At 36.4% G+C, this 19,881-nt stretch overlaps 1 protein-coding gene across 1 annotated transcript in view; it reads right to left on the bottom strand.

Annotated features, from left to right (window-relative positions):
- The window catches only part of DMD (dystrophin), a 1,739,631-nt gene that overhangs the window by 1,425,291 nt on the left and 294,459 nt on the right, over positions 1-19,881 (bottom strand). The window contains exon 14 of the mRNA XM_068533304.1: positions 14,987-15,162. Coding sequence (XP_068389405.1) covers positions 14,987-15,162 — 176 coding nt within the window. The remainder of the gene's footprint in view (positions 1-14,986; positions 15,163-19,881) is intronic.

Genomic DNA, 19,881 nt, shown 5'->3' on the forward strand with positions numbered 1-19,881 from the left:
CCATCTTAATCTTTATGCTGCTTCCTTGGGCAAATGACTTAACTTCTCTGATCTTCCTTTACTTCTTCCTTTAAATTTCAAAAATTACAAAGCTTCCATCAAACTGGTCTTAAAATAAAAACAAGGACTTTTTAAAAATTACTCTTAAATATGTGTTTATTTATCTCACTAATTAAAGCGATTTTGACCTGAGATGCAAAGCTGAGGTCAGCTTTGCTTACACTGCAGCTTTGATATTCCAATCACATTAGTCTGTTCAGCTAGCAATCAAATTAAATAACATCTAAGGATGTTATGATTCCCAGTTATAATAAGAACCCTATAAACTCTTTTCGACAGTTTACACAGCACCTGAAACAAAATATGACGAATGGGAAAGAACACCGTCCTCAGTTAATATAAACCTGCCACATTAACAGTCCTATCAAATAATCTGTTTTCCTTGTGTTTGCGTGATCTTATTTACAAGCTTAAATGTATTCCTAGTTTTATATGTGTAAGTTTAAGCACATCACTCATAAAATAATACGTTTCGGTACAGTAAAATTCAATGATTCCAGGTTGCGCTGAAATGCATCTTTAAAAGATACTAAAAAATCAATTTCTGTGTAGTTTACCTTGTCCTAAAATATGCCTATTTAACATGTGATTCAAAATCTGGATTCTAGTCCAAAACATAAAGTTTGTCCTTAAAATCATGCGTCTTCTTCATTATCAATTATGGCAAATGAAATTACATGTTTAATGTGTATAAAGTACTGCCTTTTAAAATACATGCCCTTGAATACAAACCCAGCAATTTAATATTTTTAAGCTATAAATGCCAGAAAACTCTCCATGCGTTATCTGGCATTGCTATTAATCTTTGTACCCCTAGGATAGTTAACTGTACTGAACAGAATAAAACTCCTACAAAAATATTGCTTCTCTGCAAAAAGTAAAACAACTAAAATATTTTAACAAGTGGTAGATTAAAATGACTTGAACATAATCTTCTTAGCTTAATTTGGTAACAAATCTCAATCATTTAAAAATACATCGGTAATATTTATTTCTAAAATGTGATATGGTTGAAAAGAAGTCACTTTTACATCTTCTGTTAATATAACTTTCAGGGAAACACACCTTTAAAACTAAGGAAATCCCCCAAATTCTAATATGTCAAAACCAGCTAGATTAGAGGAATTAGTTATAAAGCCAAAGAGTATGAAAACACGTGGACAAAAACTCCATGATCCAGAGGACCAGAAATAAAATGTTGCTAAGCCACAGATGCATGGAGCCTATTTTTCATTTTCAGTAAAATGAAAGTCCCTTTGAAACACAGTTCTGTGCAAGAAAATCATCTTAACACAGGTTAATGGAAATATTCTTTTAAGTGATAGATGAAATCTTGTCATAGTAATACATCTATGATCATACAATGTAATATGCTCAAGTTGAAAACCCTGAGCCGTTTATTTTAAAATCAAATTTGATGTTTATTCAAAATTGATGAAAACAAAAAGCAAAGCTGTATATGCTCTTGTGAGAAATAAATGTGGGCACTAGAGGGTGCACATTCCCTTTCACAGCTTGTCTGGACTCCAATTTGGCTTCTCTTATATTTTCTTATCTACATAATGATAACATGGTGACAAATGGATTTTTCATGCGAGTTCTCTTACAGAGAAACATAAAATGTCCAAAGATATAGATAAAATGGTGTAAAAGGAACATGTGAGGAAGGCATTTAAACATATACACAAAAGTATCTTGAAGTCATAACACAGAGATTCCCTTGAGAAAATGTCTTCAAATTGGGGAGAAACGCTTAATCCAAATAATATAGTAGCATTTTCTGGACTTTATAACTCAGGATTTTTTTCCCAGTTCATTAATTTTACCTATTCTTTTGAACGTTAATAAATACGTAGACACCTGTGTTCCATAAATCTGCCTATAAATACATTCCTGTACCATCAAGATTAAGTTTTTAAAATGTTAATTTAACATTCAATCAAATTCACAGGAAAAAATAGCATTTTAAGCATCTTGTTCATGTCACATGCTTTCACAAAGAAAAAATTAATTCATCTCCCATGATAATTGTGTAGGCTGTTTATTATAATCTTCATCTTCATAGCTATATCAAGAACAGAGAGCTTCAGAAACCTCCTTTACTTTCAACACACAGTGAAATATGAAGTTAAGATTCAAAACCAGGTATGTCTGAATCCAAAGATTTCCACTACACTACACTTATATTCCTTTGTTCCAAATGAAAGGGAAACCATGTTTTTTTAAATATTAAGGAAAAGTCAACATGAACTTCCTGTTTGTTGCTATACAGTACAGTCTGGTGGTTACTACTGTGCTGTTTTGGATTATGCCAGAATTTGACTGGAGTCTCTAACACTAGGACATTAACTCTGAACATTTTTATTAACCTAAACTATGATATTTAGTTGCAGAATTCATACCCTCATGGCATTATGAAATAGTTACATTTTCCCAGTTTATTTTTACTTTGCAGTCTTCCTTAATTTCCTAAAGTCCCCAAATTTCCAATCAGCTGATGTGTTTTCTGATGTTAGAACTGATTAAGCATAGATGGCAAAGGTTATGACAGATAATAAGGTTAAGACCATGGTTAGCACTAGAAGTCCTGCACCTGGAAAAACAGTTCAATTATATGGGACTCCATTTATGCGTTGATACTGAAAAAGACACCTAACTTTGAAGCAAAAATCTTTTTCACTGATAAAGATCTCTGTATTTAAAGATATAGCCAAATGCTCCAGTGGTACCATAGAGTATATGAGACTTAGAAGGCAGAACAGCCATGAGACTTAGAAGGTAGAACAGCCATAATCTAGGGTAAGTGCACCATTTCCATAGACAGACCTCAATAAATTAGTAAACAGTCTCAGTCAATCTTTTATTTTCAGCTAAATAATTTGATGAAATTACCTTTAGTTTCTCATTATAGATAACATGACATAGAGTTCAAGAATGCAGCATCCTGTGGAGAGGGTGTGGAGAAAAAGGAGTCCTCCTACACTGCTGGTAGGAATGTAAATTGGTGTAGCCACTATGAAAAACAGTATGGAAGTTCCGTAAAAAACTAAAAGTAGAGCTACCACATGATCCAGCAATCTCACTCCTGGGCATATACCCAGAGAAAAACATAATTCGAAAAGATACATGCACCCCAATGTTCATAGCAGCACTATTTACAATAGCCAGGACATGGAAGCAACCTAAATGCCCATCGACAGATGAATGGGTAAAGAAGATGTGATATACAAATATAACGGAATATTACTCAGCCATAAAAAAGAATGAAATAATGTCATTTGCAGCAACATGGATGGACCTACAGATTATCATACTAAGTGAAGTAAGCCGGACAGAGAAACACAAATATCATATGATATCGTTTATATATGAAATCTACAAAATGGTACAAATGAACCTATTTACAAAACAGAAATAGACTCCCAGACATAGAAAACAAACTTACAGTTATCAAAGGGGGAGGAGGGATTAAATTAGGAGTTTGGGATTAAAATATACACACTACTATATATAAAATAGATAACCAACAAGGACCTATTGTATAGCACAGCAAACTATACTCAATATCCTGTAATAACCTATAATGGAAGAGAATGTAAAAAAAAGAATATATATATATATATATATATATATATAAAAATAAATGAATCACTTTGCTGTACACTTGAAACTAACACAACATTGTAAATCAACTATATTTCAATGAAAATGAGAAAAAAAAAAAAAGAATGCAGCATCCTGTGCTAGATGTCTGGGTTCAAACCCTGACTGCACTGCTTCCTGTAAAGTTTGTGACCTTGAACAAGTCACCTGACCTCTCTGTGCCTCACTGTTCCCACTGGCAAAGAGTGACAACAATGAAAAACTACTTTATAATGCTCTTTTAATGGCTAAGTGTGTTAACGTGCAAAATATTTAGATGAGTTCTTGACATATGGTAGAGATCATACGTGTTAGCTACTGTGATTAGGGCCTTCCGTGACTATTTCCTGCTGGCTTTAAGCCAGCCCCTGGGCCACCTCTCACTTTCTCATTTGAGAGTGGATCTATTCATCTTAGTGTTTTGTTAATAAGGACTGGTAAAGTAAAAGCCATTCTTGTAATCACCAGAATGAAAACTGCAAAGAAAGCTGTAACAAAGACAAAAAGGCAAATACATAAGAATCATCAACAGCAAAATAATCTCATATATTTCACCCTTTATTGCAGGAATACGCAAACTATGGTTAACGGGACAAATCTGGCTTGCCACTAGTTTTTGTAAATAAAGTTTTATTGGAACACATCCACACTCATCATTTACATATTGTTTATGGTTGCTTTTTCCCTACAGCAGCAGAATTGAGCACTTGCAAAAGAAACTATGTGGTGCACAAGCCTAAAATAGGGACCGGCTGCCTCTTTAGAGAAAAATTTGCTGACTACCTCCCTGCTCTATAAAGTTAAGATGGTCTATCTCTCCCAGCACATAGGTGGGTCCAAAAGTGTGGCTCACAGTTGCCATATTGCTTGGCTCTCTTTCAAAAATATGCCTTGTCTCTCTATAACCAGATTAAAGTTCCTTAGTCTGGCATTGAGTACCTTTTTTTTTTTTCCCCACAATGAACTCAACCTACCTTTTCAACCTCATCCCTTACTTCTCTCTTTCCAATACTGCATATTTCTGCTCTAAGCAAACGGAAACACCCACAACCCTGTGTAAATGCCACTTGTATACAGCCTGTATCTGCATCGTCCTTTTCCCTAATCTTGAGTCCAATATGCCCCTATCCTTTAACAGTCTACTCAGATGCTAATGTCTCCGTGAGCTTTCCATGCTCAACTGTCAAGCAGGACTGGAAGTGATCCTTTCTTCCTTATGACTTTTCTAACATTTTATTGGTACTTCTTCATGACATAGTTTATACTATTAGAATGCAAGCTTCCTGAGGGAAGGACTAAATATGGTTCTTGGTCATAGCAACTGGAGTGCTCTGCACATCATAGTGATCCATTAGATATTGTTGAATGAATATGAAAATTAGCAAGAAAACTAATGTTGCTGTCACTACATTCTTGAAATACTGTGGACTCATACTGACTACAGGAGTGTTCAAAGAACCCCTCCGTACACTGAGTGGTGCCTTGGACCTTGTGGGAAGCAAATTAAACTTTAAATACCCTCAGTGTGAAAGCTCACTGAGTTTAAAGGACTTCAACATGCTTTTATCTCATGGGTCTTTGAAGTTTAAATAACTTCCAGTCAAGGTTTAGAAACTATCTGGTACAATGCAGAAAACCATTTAAATCTGATGTGTACTCACTGTCCCACTGCCACTTCCCTAGCATCATGAGTTGTTTCAATTCATCTGCTTCTTTTAGTGAGCATCTCTATGAAGTTTAGTTAAAACCCAAAGCAAAACACATGGCCCTACAAAGCCAGTGTCTTAGTCAGCTCAGGCTGATGTAACAAAACACTATAGATGGGTGGCTTAAACCAGGGGTCCCCAACCCCTGGGCAGCAGACCAGTACCGGTCACGGCCTGTTAGGAACCGGGTCGCACAGCAGGAGGTAAGTAGCGAGTGAGCAAAGCTTCATCTGCTGCTCCCCATCACTCCCCATGGCTCGCATTACCGCCTGAACCATCCCCCCGCCTCACCCCATCCGTGGAAAAACTGTCTTCCACGAAACCGGTCTCTGGTACCAAAAAGGTTGGGGACTGCTGGCTTAAACAACAGAAATTTATTTTTTCATAGTTCTGGAAGCCAGAAGTTCAAGATCAAGGTGTCAGCATGGTTACTTTCTGGTGAGACCTCTCTTCCTGGCTTGTACATGGTTGCCTTATCAATGTACCCTCACACAGGAAGGAGGAGAGAGAACAAGCTCTCTGGTGCCTCTTCTTATAATGGCACTAATCTCATCATGAAGGCCCCACCCTCAAAACCTCTTCTAAACCTAATTATTCCCCAAATACCCCATTTCCAAGTAACATCAAATTGGGGTAAGGGCTTCAAGACATGAATATTGGGGAAGTGGGGCACAATTCAGTCCACAGGGGCCAGACATCATTGTACTCGCCTGTGATGAAATGATGTGTATTGATTCATAGAGATACAGGTTGCTGACTAGGGAAGACATCAGAATAAGAATATTCTCAGAAAATGTTAGAATAAGAATATTTTCTCTTATAACACAAATGTGGTAATGGGAAGATATCTGTTCTAAATTAAAAATTGGGAACTCAACTTTCTCCTGGGGAGAGGGTGTATATTTTTGCCTAAGTAATCATCAAGAGAGACACATACAGTAAAATTTCCAGTGTGAGGGCCAACAAGGAAAGTCATATAAATTCCACTTCAGAGGTGAAGAAATAGATCCTGAGTGAGATTAAGTTACTTGCTTTAGTCACATAGGTGATGAGTGGAAGATGCAAGGCCAGAATCCATCTCTGTGCAGTCACAGGGCCATCTGCTCTTTCAGGTCCATTCCTCATGTTTCTCTTGTCCTCTCTGTACCAGAGGGATATATACATTTTCTGCCATCGCTTGCCCCCTGGCTTGTGATTAGAGGCACTGGCAGAATACCGAAGGATGGAAGGAAGAGAAAAGCCAAGTTCCTTCACACTCCACTTTTGCTGACATTTCTAGAGCAGCTTCATCTCCACTGTGGCTTCAGTTTCCTCTGGATGGTCCCTCCCTCCCCAGGTCCAAGCTCTTGCCTGGCAGTCCTAACACTGCTAGTCCCTGTTGGAAGGCCCCAACATTGGGACTCTGGTACCATCCCCCCTGCAGTGTTCCTCTAGCTCTAGGGAAATGAGCAGCCTCTTGATGCTGCTTGTGTGTTGAGTTGCCTCACTGTCCCTCTGTGCCGCTTCCCAGCTTTTCATCACCTCCTTCAACAAGTCCCTGTATTATTTCTCTCTCTGAAACAACTAGAGTGTTTTCTGTTTTCCTGACAAGACTGACAAATACCCATTTGATATGCCATGAATATTTACTGAATACCTACAATGGGCTAACTTCTGGGTTAAGTGCTGTCGGTCTAGAGTTGCAAATAAATGGCTCCTGCCCTCAAGGAGTTTACTGTAGATACAAATACGCAAAAACAAGATCATTACAATAAAATTCTGCAAGTGTTTTAATGGAAGGATTGTCAAAGCTGAGAAATGTCTGGGAGGTTAGCTTTCCAGAAAGAGAAGGTAGTTAGTTGGGTGAAAGGAATGTGGCAGCTGGAAAAGGGAAAGTAAGGAAAAGGGAATCTTCAATAGAGAGAACAGTAGGTACAAAGAAACAGAAGTTTAAGGGAATACAGAGCATTTGGAGAGCAGAGGTGGTTCATTAAAGCTGAGCAGAGGGCAGTGCCATTTGAAATGCGGTTTGTGGCCAGTCTGTGAACTATCTGTTAGTAGCCTGTGACAAGAAAACTCACTAGAGCATAAATCAACTAAGTCACGAAGCATACGATTTCATCTGATTTCTTTTTAATTGCAAAACTTTCTTGACAAAGGAAGCGGTGCATTGATTTATATTCTGGGTCCAGCTCTTTATCTCATTGTGTACTGGTAATAAACAGTTTGCAGACTATTTTGAGTAGCACTGGCATATAAGAAAATGGGTAGGGGAGAAGGGAGAGAAGCTGGAGAGTCAGGCAGTCAAAGATCAGAAAGGAATTTCTGTGCTATGCATTTCAAGAACCACGGGCAGAGGAATGATCTAATTAAAACTGCATTTTAAGATATCCCTCAGGAGGCTGTGAACAGTATGGATAAGATGGGTGAGCGTAGAGGCAGAGAAATCAGTTAAGAATTTCATGCAGAAAACTATCAGAGACTTAACTAGGGGGAAGGCAGCCTGGATGTAAAGGAACAAATACACTAAAGAGAATTGAAAGGACTTAGGGAGGTGGCAGATATCATGACCACTGTGAGTGGCTGCACAGGTTGTACACTGCACAAGTCCAGAAGGTGCTGTTTTTAGGAACTATGATGTGAATGACAGTCTCTAAAGATGAGCAGTCTAAACTGCAGAACTTCATTTGTGATTTCTGTAAGAAGTCCAGGCGGAAATGCCCAAAAAACATTTGGAAGCTATAGGTATGAGCATCGGGAAGGAGGTTAAGCTAGAGATGTTAATTTGGAAAACAGCAGGTATAGGTGTCTGATAAAAGTAGGATTATAAATGATATCACCCTGGAAAAGAAAGTGTCATAAAAAGAAAATAAAGCCAAAATGTGAGTCTTTTGGAGACCAACATGAAAGGGATAGGAAGAGGAGAATGGGAAGACATAGTCAGAAAGCAAGGAGGAGAAAAGAAACAGGAGAGAACAATGTCCCAGAAACTGAGAAAGAGGAAAATTTCAAGAAAGAACTAATTACCACTGTCAAGCACAGCACAAAGTTCAAGAAGGATAAACTGAAGAGCGACCTTTGGAGCTGACAATTAAGGAGTTCTCTGGTGACCTTGCTGAGAGCAGTTTCACCATTTCATGTAGAGTATGAGAGGGTAAAGGAAAGAATCAGAAGTAAGGAAATAGTGGTAGTTCACATCTTCTGATTAAAAATCAACTCATTTTTGCATTCAACCATGCTTCTTCTTTTAGATGAATAATTGTGACTACCATTTTCTTCACTCAGGGAACAAACAAAACTGTATGTCATGGTTCCAGGAATATGGCTCTATCTTCCTCTCAGCTGGCATCCTTTTGTGCCTCGCATTCTGGAAGAGTACATTTTCATAAAACTGCTATAGCTAGACGTCCATAGCTATGTGTAGCATCTTATAGGACCAGTTTCCATTATAGTGCATTTCAGTTTGGAACATGTATTGGGCATCCCCAAATCAGAAGGTCCCGTAACAGGTTGGGAGTAAGATATGGACCCTGGCCCTGGCAAGCTTTGAGTCTAGGGGGTGAAACAGGCATATGAAAATATCATTTCAACATATAGCACTAGAGGTGTCACAAGAAGGGACATCACCTTGTGTGGCATCTTATGTAGTATCACTTAGCCTAGTCTGGAGTAAATGGTTCCTATCATTGGGGCTGGTTTGGGGAAATGAGAAGCAAGAGTCAGGATGAAACTAAGATGATGCTCTAGTGCACTGATTTACAAAATGTGGGCCCTGAACTAGCAACATCAGCATCGCCTGGGAACTCGTCAGATATTAAGATTCTCAGGCACTGCCCCAGACCTACTGAATCAAAAACTCTGGTGGGGACCAGTAATCTGCCTTTTAACAAGGCCTCCAGATGATTCTGATACATGCTAAAGTATGAGAACCACTGTTCTTGGTCAAGGGTTCTCAAACTTTAAGGCTTATCAACAAGGACCTGGAGAGCTTGTAAAGGATTCCTGGGCCCACCTGCAGAGTTTCTGATTCAGCAAGTTTGGGGAGCGCCCTCCAAGTCTGCATTTCTAACAAGTCCCCAAGTGATGCTGCTGTTTCATGCACTGCACTATGAGTATCACTGCTTTAAGTGTTCTCTGGCCACTTAGCATGCCTCTAGAATTAACATTCTTACATTCTTCAAAACATTTATTGACTTATTGTTGACTGATATGACAAATTAGCTTTAAGAACCTTAAATGGATGGTTATCTTTTCGGAACATCTGAAGATGGTATGTAAGGTTTCTATTATTCACCAAAAGTAGTTTCTAAACTGAAATTTGAGTTTATGACCGAGGTCATTTGACTCGAATACATAAAAAGAAGTAGGGCATTGCAACTGTTAACACTGAAATGGAAATTAGGAGACTCATCACAAGTCCTTATTTTGCAACTGAAAGCAAGTTGCTTAACCTTTCTGGACCTCAATTAACCTGTAACCATGAACAAGTCTAGAGTCTAGTTTCCTTAGATAAAAGGAGCAAAGTTTTATTTTACTGGGCAGTGCCAATGGAAAAAAAATATTATTACTGAGTCCAACACCCCAAGTATTTTAGGATCAATTTATCATATAGAAAATAAAAAATTAGCTCTTAGACACATTAATCATCTAATTAGATTCTTTGGATAAGTTAAAATGTTTTAGTTTACAACTTCCAGATTATAGTTTGGGAATCAAAGTTAAAATAAATATCTAAAACAAAAATAGCTTACGCATTAATCTCATAAAATGGCAAAAAGACAGGTCTTATCTAACACATCTAACTTCCTTCCAGGGACGTGACACAAATTAACATCATTCAGGCAGTAGACATTAAAAAAAGGGGGAAAAAACGCAATTAAGCTGAAAAATAGAAAACAAAATAATTATTCAGATACATAATTGTCTAGGTAATTTATTCCACCATTTAGTAAGCATGTGGGACATAGAGAGAGAAAGCAAACTTAAGACTGTCTGCTTACCTAGAAGAAGATAAAGAGACTCAGTGAATTTAGGTATTTCTAAACATCTCTCTACTTCCCTTGAGGTAAAAGATACTCATTTATTAACACCACAGCTGAAAAACATTATCCTTATTGAGATAGCATTTACTTAAAAAACAATTCAATTTGCCATTGTTTTCACCTGGCTGATACAAAAATGTAAATGAACGCTTTTGTGAAAAGTCTCTTAAAATAACTGCTATATGATTAGTAACTAATCTCCTCGATAAATCCCAATTTATTATATAATAGATCTAGTTTTAACCTATTCTGAGTTCCATACTCTGATAATTACCTATATGTAAAATAATATCACTGAACTGCAGGGATAATTTACTATTAGAAATAATTACCTTGTGACCCAAGGTCATCAAGCACTTTCGTATATCTTAGTGTAAGGAGGACAATTTATGCAGTAAATATGACAAATGTAGAAATTGTATCATTATTAAGGAATCAACTAAATGTACCTTAGATAATTATAGTGTGGTACAAAGCTGAATTTTAAATCCCTTAATAGTTTTGAATAAATGATGATATCCTAATGAGTAAAATTAGAACATTAAAGATTATTAGAATGTTCGTTTATTATTAAAAACAATTCCATGAAGAAGTAGATGGAATTCTTAAATGCTACTGAAAAATAAAATTTTAGTTATCACAATTAATTGAACTCTATTACTCTTTCAACAAATATTTATTGATTACTTATTGTATGCATGGTACTATATATGGAATCTAAGTAAAATATAAAAAATCTGATAACAGGATTCCTTTGTTGTGATTGGTGATGAGAAAAATATATGTGGGTGACATTGAGGCATAGAGCAAAAAAGGAATGTAATGTACTGGATGAAGTGGAAAGATTTCAGGGAAGCTACACATAAAACTGGCGGGAGAAAAATATTTTATACCACAAGAAGGGGTTTGTGTTTTACTGTGGGGACAACTGGAGTTATGGGGATCTCAAGTCTGGAGGGTCAGCATAAAAGCAATTTTAGATATATTAATTTAAGGCAGATTAATCAGAAAGGGGGGTGGGCAAGTCTGGCCCCAGGGAGGTATATGGCTTAGAGTATGGCGTTGGCAGTTAGAATGATTGGAAAATGATGACACTTGCCCAATAATATAGTGTAATAATAATAATAAATAAGGAGAAAGGAAAGAGAAACTGATACAAATTGAGAAGTCAGGTGGTAAATTCTGTTTTGAAGAGGAAGATGAAAAGGCAATTTTTTGTTACATTTGGTAAGCTTGAGAGGATGCTTATCATGGAATTTTTTTCACCAATAGTCCATGACTACCATCTCTACTTTCTCCACCAACCATCACCTTCACTATCATCAACACCTCAATCACCACCACCACTTCCACCACTGCCTCTACCTCCACCACATCCACATAAGCAAACAAGAACAACAGCTACTGCATTTACTGAATTCTTACTACCTTACAGGCAACTGTATTAAATGCTTCTTACTTAATCCTCATAGTGTTCAATAAAGTGAGGATATTGAATCTGAGGCACAGATATTAGGTAATTTGCCTGGGATCATAAGCTAGTAATTAAAACAGGCAGATTTCAAACCTGAGTAATTCTGATTCCAAAGACCATGATTTTTCCAATATTTGCTACTTCTTTAGCCACACAGTCAATGAGTTATAATAACTAAAATACGTGTGCAATGTCTGAGTAACTAGGTGTGGATAATTGGAGGCAACAAATGTTTGCATTTGATGAAAATAAAAATTGAAGCACTGCCTGGATGCAGATCATAGATTTAGAGACATAAAAGTGAAATTTGAGGGAGTCAGATATAGAGCTATGAAACTTGGGAGTCACTCATTTAGAGCCAGACTTGAATCAATGAGAGGAGATAATTCAGATAAAGAAGTCAGAAGGGCAAAAAAGATTTGAATTTATGAGATAGTACCATAGGACTTAGGCAAAAGGAAGAAAGCAAGTCAGATAAAGAGTAGTAGGAGTAGAACCAGTAGTGTGTCAGAGAAGCTGAAAAAATGGATCATTTTTTAAAAATCAGCACCCAATAGATTGCCAAGACTACAGTCTTGACAGTTAAACACTAGCAGTTCTCACCTGGGACAAGAGAGAATCACTAGCCACCATGATGTTTTCAGTCATGTTTGCATGACGCCTCCGGAACCATTATAGTATTTTAACCAAATTCCATCCTGCAGACAATTATCACTTACTGGATTTAATTGCTCCTAAATGTTTGCTCATTTGCTCTCTTTGTTCAGTCTAAAGTTATCAATCTAGAGTCTTACACAGAGTGTCCATGTTACCCTACTGTCCAAATCAGGATACATCTGAGTGAAAGTTGGTGCTTTATATAATTATGCTGGGATAAAAGGTGTAATTTGGGATGATTCAGGTAAACCAAGACATAAGATCACCTTTGTCATTTATCTACAAAAGAAACATTTTCCTACACAGTCCAGGTTCTGCAGTCAGGTTACCTCAGCTGAAATCCTGGCTCAGGCACTCTGAAGCTGTGTGTAATAGTAATAATAGCCATACCTATTTGGGAGGGTTAGTGGGAAGAATAAATGAGCTATGCAGACAAAGCATTTAATCTAGTGCTGAATGCATAATAAAATCCTCAATAAGTGTTAGCTTTTATTTAAGTAATATATTCTTTATGTTCCCAATTGAACATCTCCTTCCAAGCACTTACAAAAACTGCTGAGAGCATATGATACAAACAGAATTTAGGAGACAAAATATTTCACCACTAGTCACACTTTCTTGAAAACAAAAAAGTACTCAGAACACATTTTTCCTAACCAAATACATTCTCCAAACAGGAGCCAAGAATGAGCTTTTGAAGACAGAGACTGATAGGAATCAAATTGCTCTGTTAATATCTGTATTAGAAGGGTCCCGAACATATTAGGGGGTAGATCAACTAGGTCTCCATATTGCTCTGCTTGGAAACTTGTTGGAGAGCTGTTAGGTTGTTGCAAAGGATCCATAAATCCATGTGCCCACTAGGCATTGTCTGTAGACATATATTTAACAAGGCATCAAATTAATCGCCATGCTCTTAGGATTAATAAAAAGCAAATTCATTAAGAGCTTTACTGATTTATTTTGGCTGTCACATTCTTTCTCCATCAATGAATGTTAAAATTTCAACCACTATAATGAGTAGAGTTCTTGGAAGTTGCTGCCCCAAACAGAATGCCAATATTCAAAGATTCTGAGAACCATCTGACTGGAACAAGGCTCAGTAAACTTTTCCTGTAAATGGCCAGATAGTAAATATTTGGGGATTTGTAGGTCATATAGTCTCTGTGACAACTGCCCAACCCTGCCTTTCTAATGTGAAAGCAACCAAGGATGATGCATAGACAAATGAGTCTGACTTTGTTTTGATAAAACCCGACCTTTGAATTTCAGAAATTTTCACATGTCATGAAATATTCTTCTTTTGATTATTTTCAACCACTTAAAAATGTAAAAAACAGTTCTCAGCTCATGAGCCCTACAAGAACTGGCAGCAGGCTGGATTGAGCCCGCAGGCTTCCGTTTGCTGAGCCCTGAACGAGAGGGTTCACTCAGCCAAGGAGCTCCAACCAGGGAGAAAAGCCCCGTGGTCTACGGTGGAATTATGAAAGTAGGTTAAAAGTCACGGATTAACAGGGAAGTATTGAAAGTCCCAAATGATGTACTTGAAAACTTTTCTAGGTGTTTCTTCCTTTGCCTAAAACATCTGACACACTATTTTTGGGTATATGTTCTTCTCATGCTTCCCTACCCTTGTATACACAAATTCTAATGTCACGTGTTCCATGTGCTCCCAAACACATGCTGCTTAGAAACGTTAAGGCAGGTTTTAATGTTCTTTCTTAATCTTAGAATTATAATAATTGGCATGAAAAGGAAATTGTACCATTTTTATGATTTCCATGCTAGCTTTTGCATTTATAAAATTTTATTCCCATCATTTTAATATATCTACTGATTTACATAATACCTAACTTATCTACAATGTCTAGTTGAGAATATCCACAAAAAGCTCAGTTAAAAATTCTAACACCTTCAAGATAAGACTTTATAAATATCAAAGAACAGGAAATCTGTTCTGTAATTACTCCTGATTTAGGACACGCAGATTGAGACATTATGTTCTCGTAAACTAACAGAATGGATCGTGTCTATTATAGGTGTATCTCTTCTTCGTGAAAATGTCCTTTCCATTATTGGAAAAAGGCATTTAATGCAAAAGTAGGCACTGAACAAGCAGGTTCTTGATAAGAAAAAAGGAAACTTTCAGGATAAAAGGCATCCATCACTTGTGGTTTCTTCTTTCAATCCAGAAAATAGTATTTCCATTAAGCATTCTGTTTTTGTTGGGATAGGGATTGCTTGGGGGAAATTTTAAAACTTACTTCATAATTTTTCTCACTAACTTAACTGACAGTATAGGCACCCGAGGCTTCTGGAAATATTGTTTAAGTAAAAACACTGCCATCAAAATAGCTGTAAATGAGTTTTCCTGCTTAACAATTACTCTTCGCTTGAGGATAAAGCCATGAGCAAAAGCTTCTCACCTTTTCCTAATTTCGGAATCCACAATAATCTGCCTCTTCTTTTGGGGAGGTGGTGGTGGGAGTTCCTCTTGGGCATGCTTTACCAGGATTTGTTCCCTTGTGGTCACCATAGTTACCGTTTCCATTACAGTTGTCTGTGTTAGTGATGGCTGAGTGGTGGTGACAGCCTGTGAAATCTGCAAGAAGTATTGAAACAGAGGTCACACACTGCTTGAAAGACTTCAGTAAAGACTGCTTGGAGTGGTGAAGGAAAATAATGAGAAACTGTTCCTGTTTGTTGGTATATTGACCTTCAGATCAAAATAGCACCATATTGAACCCAAATCAAATTGTTTTATCTGACTCAAGTTATGTTGACTGAAATCACAAAGGAAAGTAATCTCAAAACCAGAAGTAAACTTAGTGCCTCTTCAATTTATTGGTCAAGCTATGGGAAATAAGTGGGGCAAAGGAGGAAAACTTAGGGTGTCATTGTGTCATTTAATTAGACATGCTGTTTAAAGTGTTTACAACACTAATGTAAATTTTGCTAAGGTATTCCAGCACTAATTCCATTGCCTGGCACATTGTATATGTTTATTAAATAGTGCATTGAATGCATCTTTGGTTTTCATAAATATAATTACTTATAGTCTATAAATTTTTAGACAAAATTCTTTGAAGTGTGTAATAAATGACTTTTTAATCAAATAAGTGATATGCCCTTTAAAAGTACAATAAAAGATTAATATAAAGTGCCTATTAGTCCAGAAATACATTTAAGCTGAATGTTATTCGAATATTAAAAAGCACGCTACACTTGTTTGATTTAAATTAGTCAATCTGTTAAAATATTTGAGTATCCAAAGTTAGCGTTCGATTCTTCTTGGTTTAGAATCACACTAACTTTGTGTTCAGACTTTACAAAGATTTTTTTTTAGACATAGATCATCACTCTTTGAAATGATATGATTTGTGACCCAAGTCGTGAGAGGCCATTCCCTCAGTACACAGGCATTACCAGACAGACAAGTCACAAAACGGTGAGACATCCTCTTGCCTTAACCACCAATTCTGTCTCACAGTCCTCCAGTTATGAAGACTAAAAAGTTACCTCTTGTGATGTTAATCATTACTCTTCCAGTAAGCCAAATTTTTCGGAAGATCTATTTCCATGGAGACCAAAACAGGCCTGCTTTGGATCCACTTATAGGTACTAAATATACACATAGTCAAGGATCTGGTTGGGGCCAAGATTAGTTTTACTGATTTTCCTGAATTTGCCAAGAGATAAGGAAGAGGTTTGAGGGAACCTCCCTGCCTCACACATGATGACCGATTCCCTCAATGGGAAGAAAGCAGGGAAGCCTCATGATCTTCTGATTTCAGCTTCCAAATAGGAACTGACATGTAGTAATGAAATCCTTTGTCATGGTGTCTTATGTAAAAATTGCTCTTGACAAATACATTTTGAAGGTGCTACCCTTTGTGCAAGCCACATCTTTACATATGCCAAGGCCTTAGGGACTTCCATTTAGGTAGCCTAAATAGTTTAAAAAAAAAAGACATTAAGAGATATCAAGTTTCTACATGTGTCAAGCACAGGTTTTATCTTCTCTAAGATCTCCATAGATTCATTATTCAGAATCAAGCACTGAGCTTCAAACTATAATTATATAGTCCATTGACAAGTTATGCCAAAATGAAAGCAGAAGGTAACATAGTTTTTAAAAATGCTTAAGATATAACCTCAAACCTAACTGAACTCAACACAAAATGACAATTACATGATCAAATTAATTCTACCTTTAACCAAAAGGAACACAGACTTCTTAAGTAGGATTCCAAGAGCATTTAATTTTTTCAGAGTAACTTTTTTTTTAACCATGGGCAAATTGTTTTTGCATACAATCATGGCTTGAAGAAAATATTGTTCAGGTGGAAAATTTCTACTTTTATATGTGCAGGCACCAGAATGCAGAGATTCTGAAAATACAAAGCTACTTTTTTGCAGTTATATCTAATGTTATGGAATATTTGTGCTACTGAATATTTGGCTGTGAAATTAATTTCTAAAATGTTATAATATCTTCTAATTGATACTTATGAAATTGGATAGATGTGCCCATGGAAGGTAAAGAAAAATGGCAACATTATATACTACGAAGAGACATTTAAGAATATAGCAAACCTTATAAGAAAGAAAAAAACATTTTTAAATAAAATAATAGCAGACGTGGATCTGTAATTGTTCTATACTATAATCATCACTATACTGTATTTGAAACTACTACTTCATTTCCTTTGGGATACAGAAATAAGAAAACATCTGTGCATTGACCCTGTAAATATAGGGTATAATTCATTATATATAACAAATTAATAATTACTTTCAAAACCTACTCCAGAATAAAAAACAATTGGTCATGTACTAAATTTTCCCATCACTTTTAGTTATTGACTGTAAACACTTAATTATGTGTTAGAATCATTAAAAATATAGACAGGAAGGGATTATGGAGGTCACTGAGTATAACCTCCTCCTTACTACAGGATTCACTACTTCCAGAGGCAGACAACTCCTTCCTGAGTATGGCATCAAATTTTCCCATTGGCAAAGATCTTTACACCTAGTGGAAGCCTGCATTATTATGACTTCATTCATTTAAAATTTGTTTTGGGAATTTCCTGGCGGTCCAGCGGTTAGGACTCTGTGCTTCCACTGCAGGGGGCACGGGTTCAATCCCTTGTCTGGGTACTAAGATCCCACAAGCTGTGCTGCGTGGCCTGAATAAATAAATAAATAAAATTTGTTTTGAACCCTGAACCAACAAAGAGTAAGGTGAGTATTGTTTCCACCTGACAGTCTTAAAGGTCTGAAGCTTGATAATCATGACTCCAATAAATCTTATTTCCAAGCTCTATAATACCAGGTACTTGCTAGAACTAGATTTAATCGGGTGCTCCAAAACCTAGATTTTCTGACTTTGGACATCATATTCAGTTAAAGCAATCTAAAACTGCATAAGTTATTCAGCAGCTGAATCATAATGTTTCAATTAAATTCTAACATCTATTCAATATGTGTCACTACAGGACACCCAGAAACAAATACAATGGAATCTCTATTTTTAGAGATCTCACAGTATAGTAGTGAAGGTGACAACCACACAAATAATTGTGAGACAAGGTGAGTTCCATATGAAAAATACAAGTATGCAAAATAATTGCATGTAAATGTCTTCATGAAAACAAAATAGATTTGTTTTTAAATACTAGCCCCTTGATCTGTCAGTTAACTAGCCAGTAAAAATGGAAAAGAATTATTTGTCTTTAGGTTTGGAAGCTAGTTCCTCTTACAGTGATTAAAAGTGGAGGTCTCTGAGCCAGGCTCCACAGTTCTCAAACAACAGGTCCACAGTTCACATCCTGTAACATTTGAGGCAGACTGGTTACTCTCTCAGAGCTTTTATTTCTTTTCTTCATATGTAAAACAGTAATGATAATACATCTCTCACAAGAGTGTTGCAAACAAGGCCTGCTTCATGGGTGTGCAACTTATGTAGTCACTCAGGTCCCCTCACTCAAAAGGATCGCATTCTTGGTTTCATGCTCTGCTGTCACCCTCTTGAAATTCTTAATAATTTTTGTAAAGAATCCCTGCATATTCATTGTGCACTGAGCCTCGCAAAATATGTAGCCCGTCCTGGAAGCAAGAATTAAATTACATAATGTTTGAACACAATAAGTACTCTCTTGCTACATATTAGTAATAACCACTAAAAAGTCCAGAGAAAATTCAGGAATTTTTCTACACCGAACCTTCTTTACTTATAAAGTGATATATGTTAATTTCCAAAATTTACATTTTTCCCATTGTGAGAAAAACTGGAAGAGGATTTGCCCAGTGTCTTGATAGTTCTAGGGTGAACACCTTCTTGCATTAAGGTTGTATAATTTGGGTAGGTCTAGAAAAAACATACTCTTTTCAAACAATGAAAATCTTTCTTACCATTTTCTCTTCCATTTGTTTAAAAATGCACATTTTGAAAAGGAGCTATATGTACATTCAAGCATATTTAAAGAATGTAAAAGGGCATATAACGAAAGGAAACATTTCTTTTCCACCACTGTATCCAGTTTCTCATGGGCAACTAGTTGTATTTACCACCTGTTCTTATATTTTAAATTAACTTTGTGCTGTTATCTTTCAGTTTGGCCTATATTCTTAATTGCATCACTTAATTATTTAAATAGCCTTGACTTTGTAAGTTCTTTGACGTTAGAGATTTCTACTGGTATTGTGAGATACTATTTGAACATTTAAAAAAAACTTACTAAAAGAGATTCAAATTATAAAAAATTAGTTACCTAATTTATCTTATTATCATTTTTATTATTATTAAAATACTTATACTTGTAATAATAGCTACCAGTTATGGAGCTCTCTGCACATTCCAGGCGTTATGCTAGGTGCTTTGCATCCCTTATCTTATTTAAAATACTCAAAATAGTATCTGCAGTAAAAGCCTAATAAGTGGTGGCTATCATTACCTCACAATGGCCCTAAGAATAAGTACTAAGTTTATTCCCATTTTATAGATGAGGGGTAAAAATTTCAGGCAGGTTGACAAGTGTGGATTGAAGTTTCTTGTTGTCTTCTTTATACATACAGAACTTTAGAGTGATCACTGATTTTTAATGGGCATAGAGGGGTTGCAGTTCTACAGTTTAAAACATACTGCATAATCATGGCAACAGCTTTAGCTGATAACTGATAGCCAGGCTTAAAACTATCTCCACAGGCATGGTAGCACAAGGCACAAATACCTGATGATGGTGTGAGGATTCACAATTCTAAGCAACAGAAAGGATTTATATGTTGAACTTTATGAGAAACCTGGGGTAAAAGATCA

Source organism: Eschrichtius robustus, chromosome X (genome assembly GCF_028021215.1).
Source record: "Eschrichtius robustus isolate mEscRob2 chromosome X, mEscRob2.pri, whole genome shotgun sequence".
Taxonomy (NCBI): Eukaryota; Metazoa; Chordata; class Mammalia; order Artiodactyla; family Eschrichtiidae; genus Eschrichtius; species Eschrichtius robustus.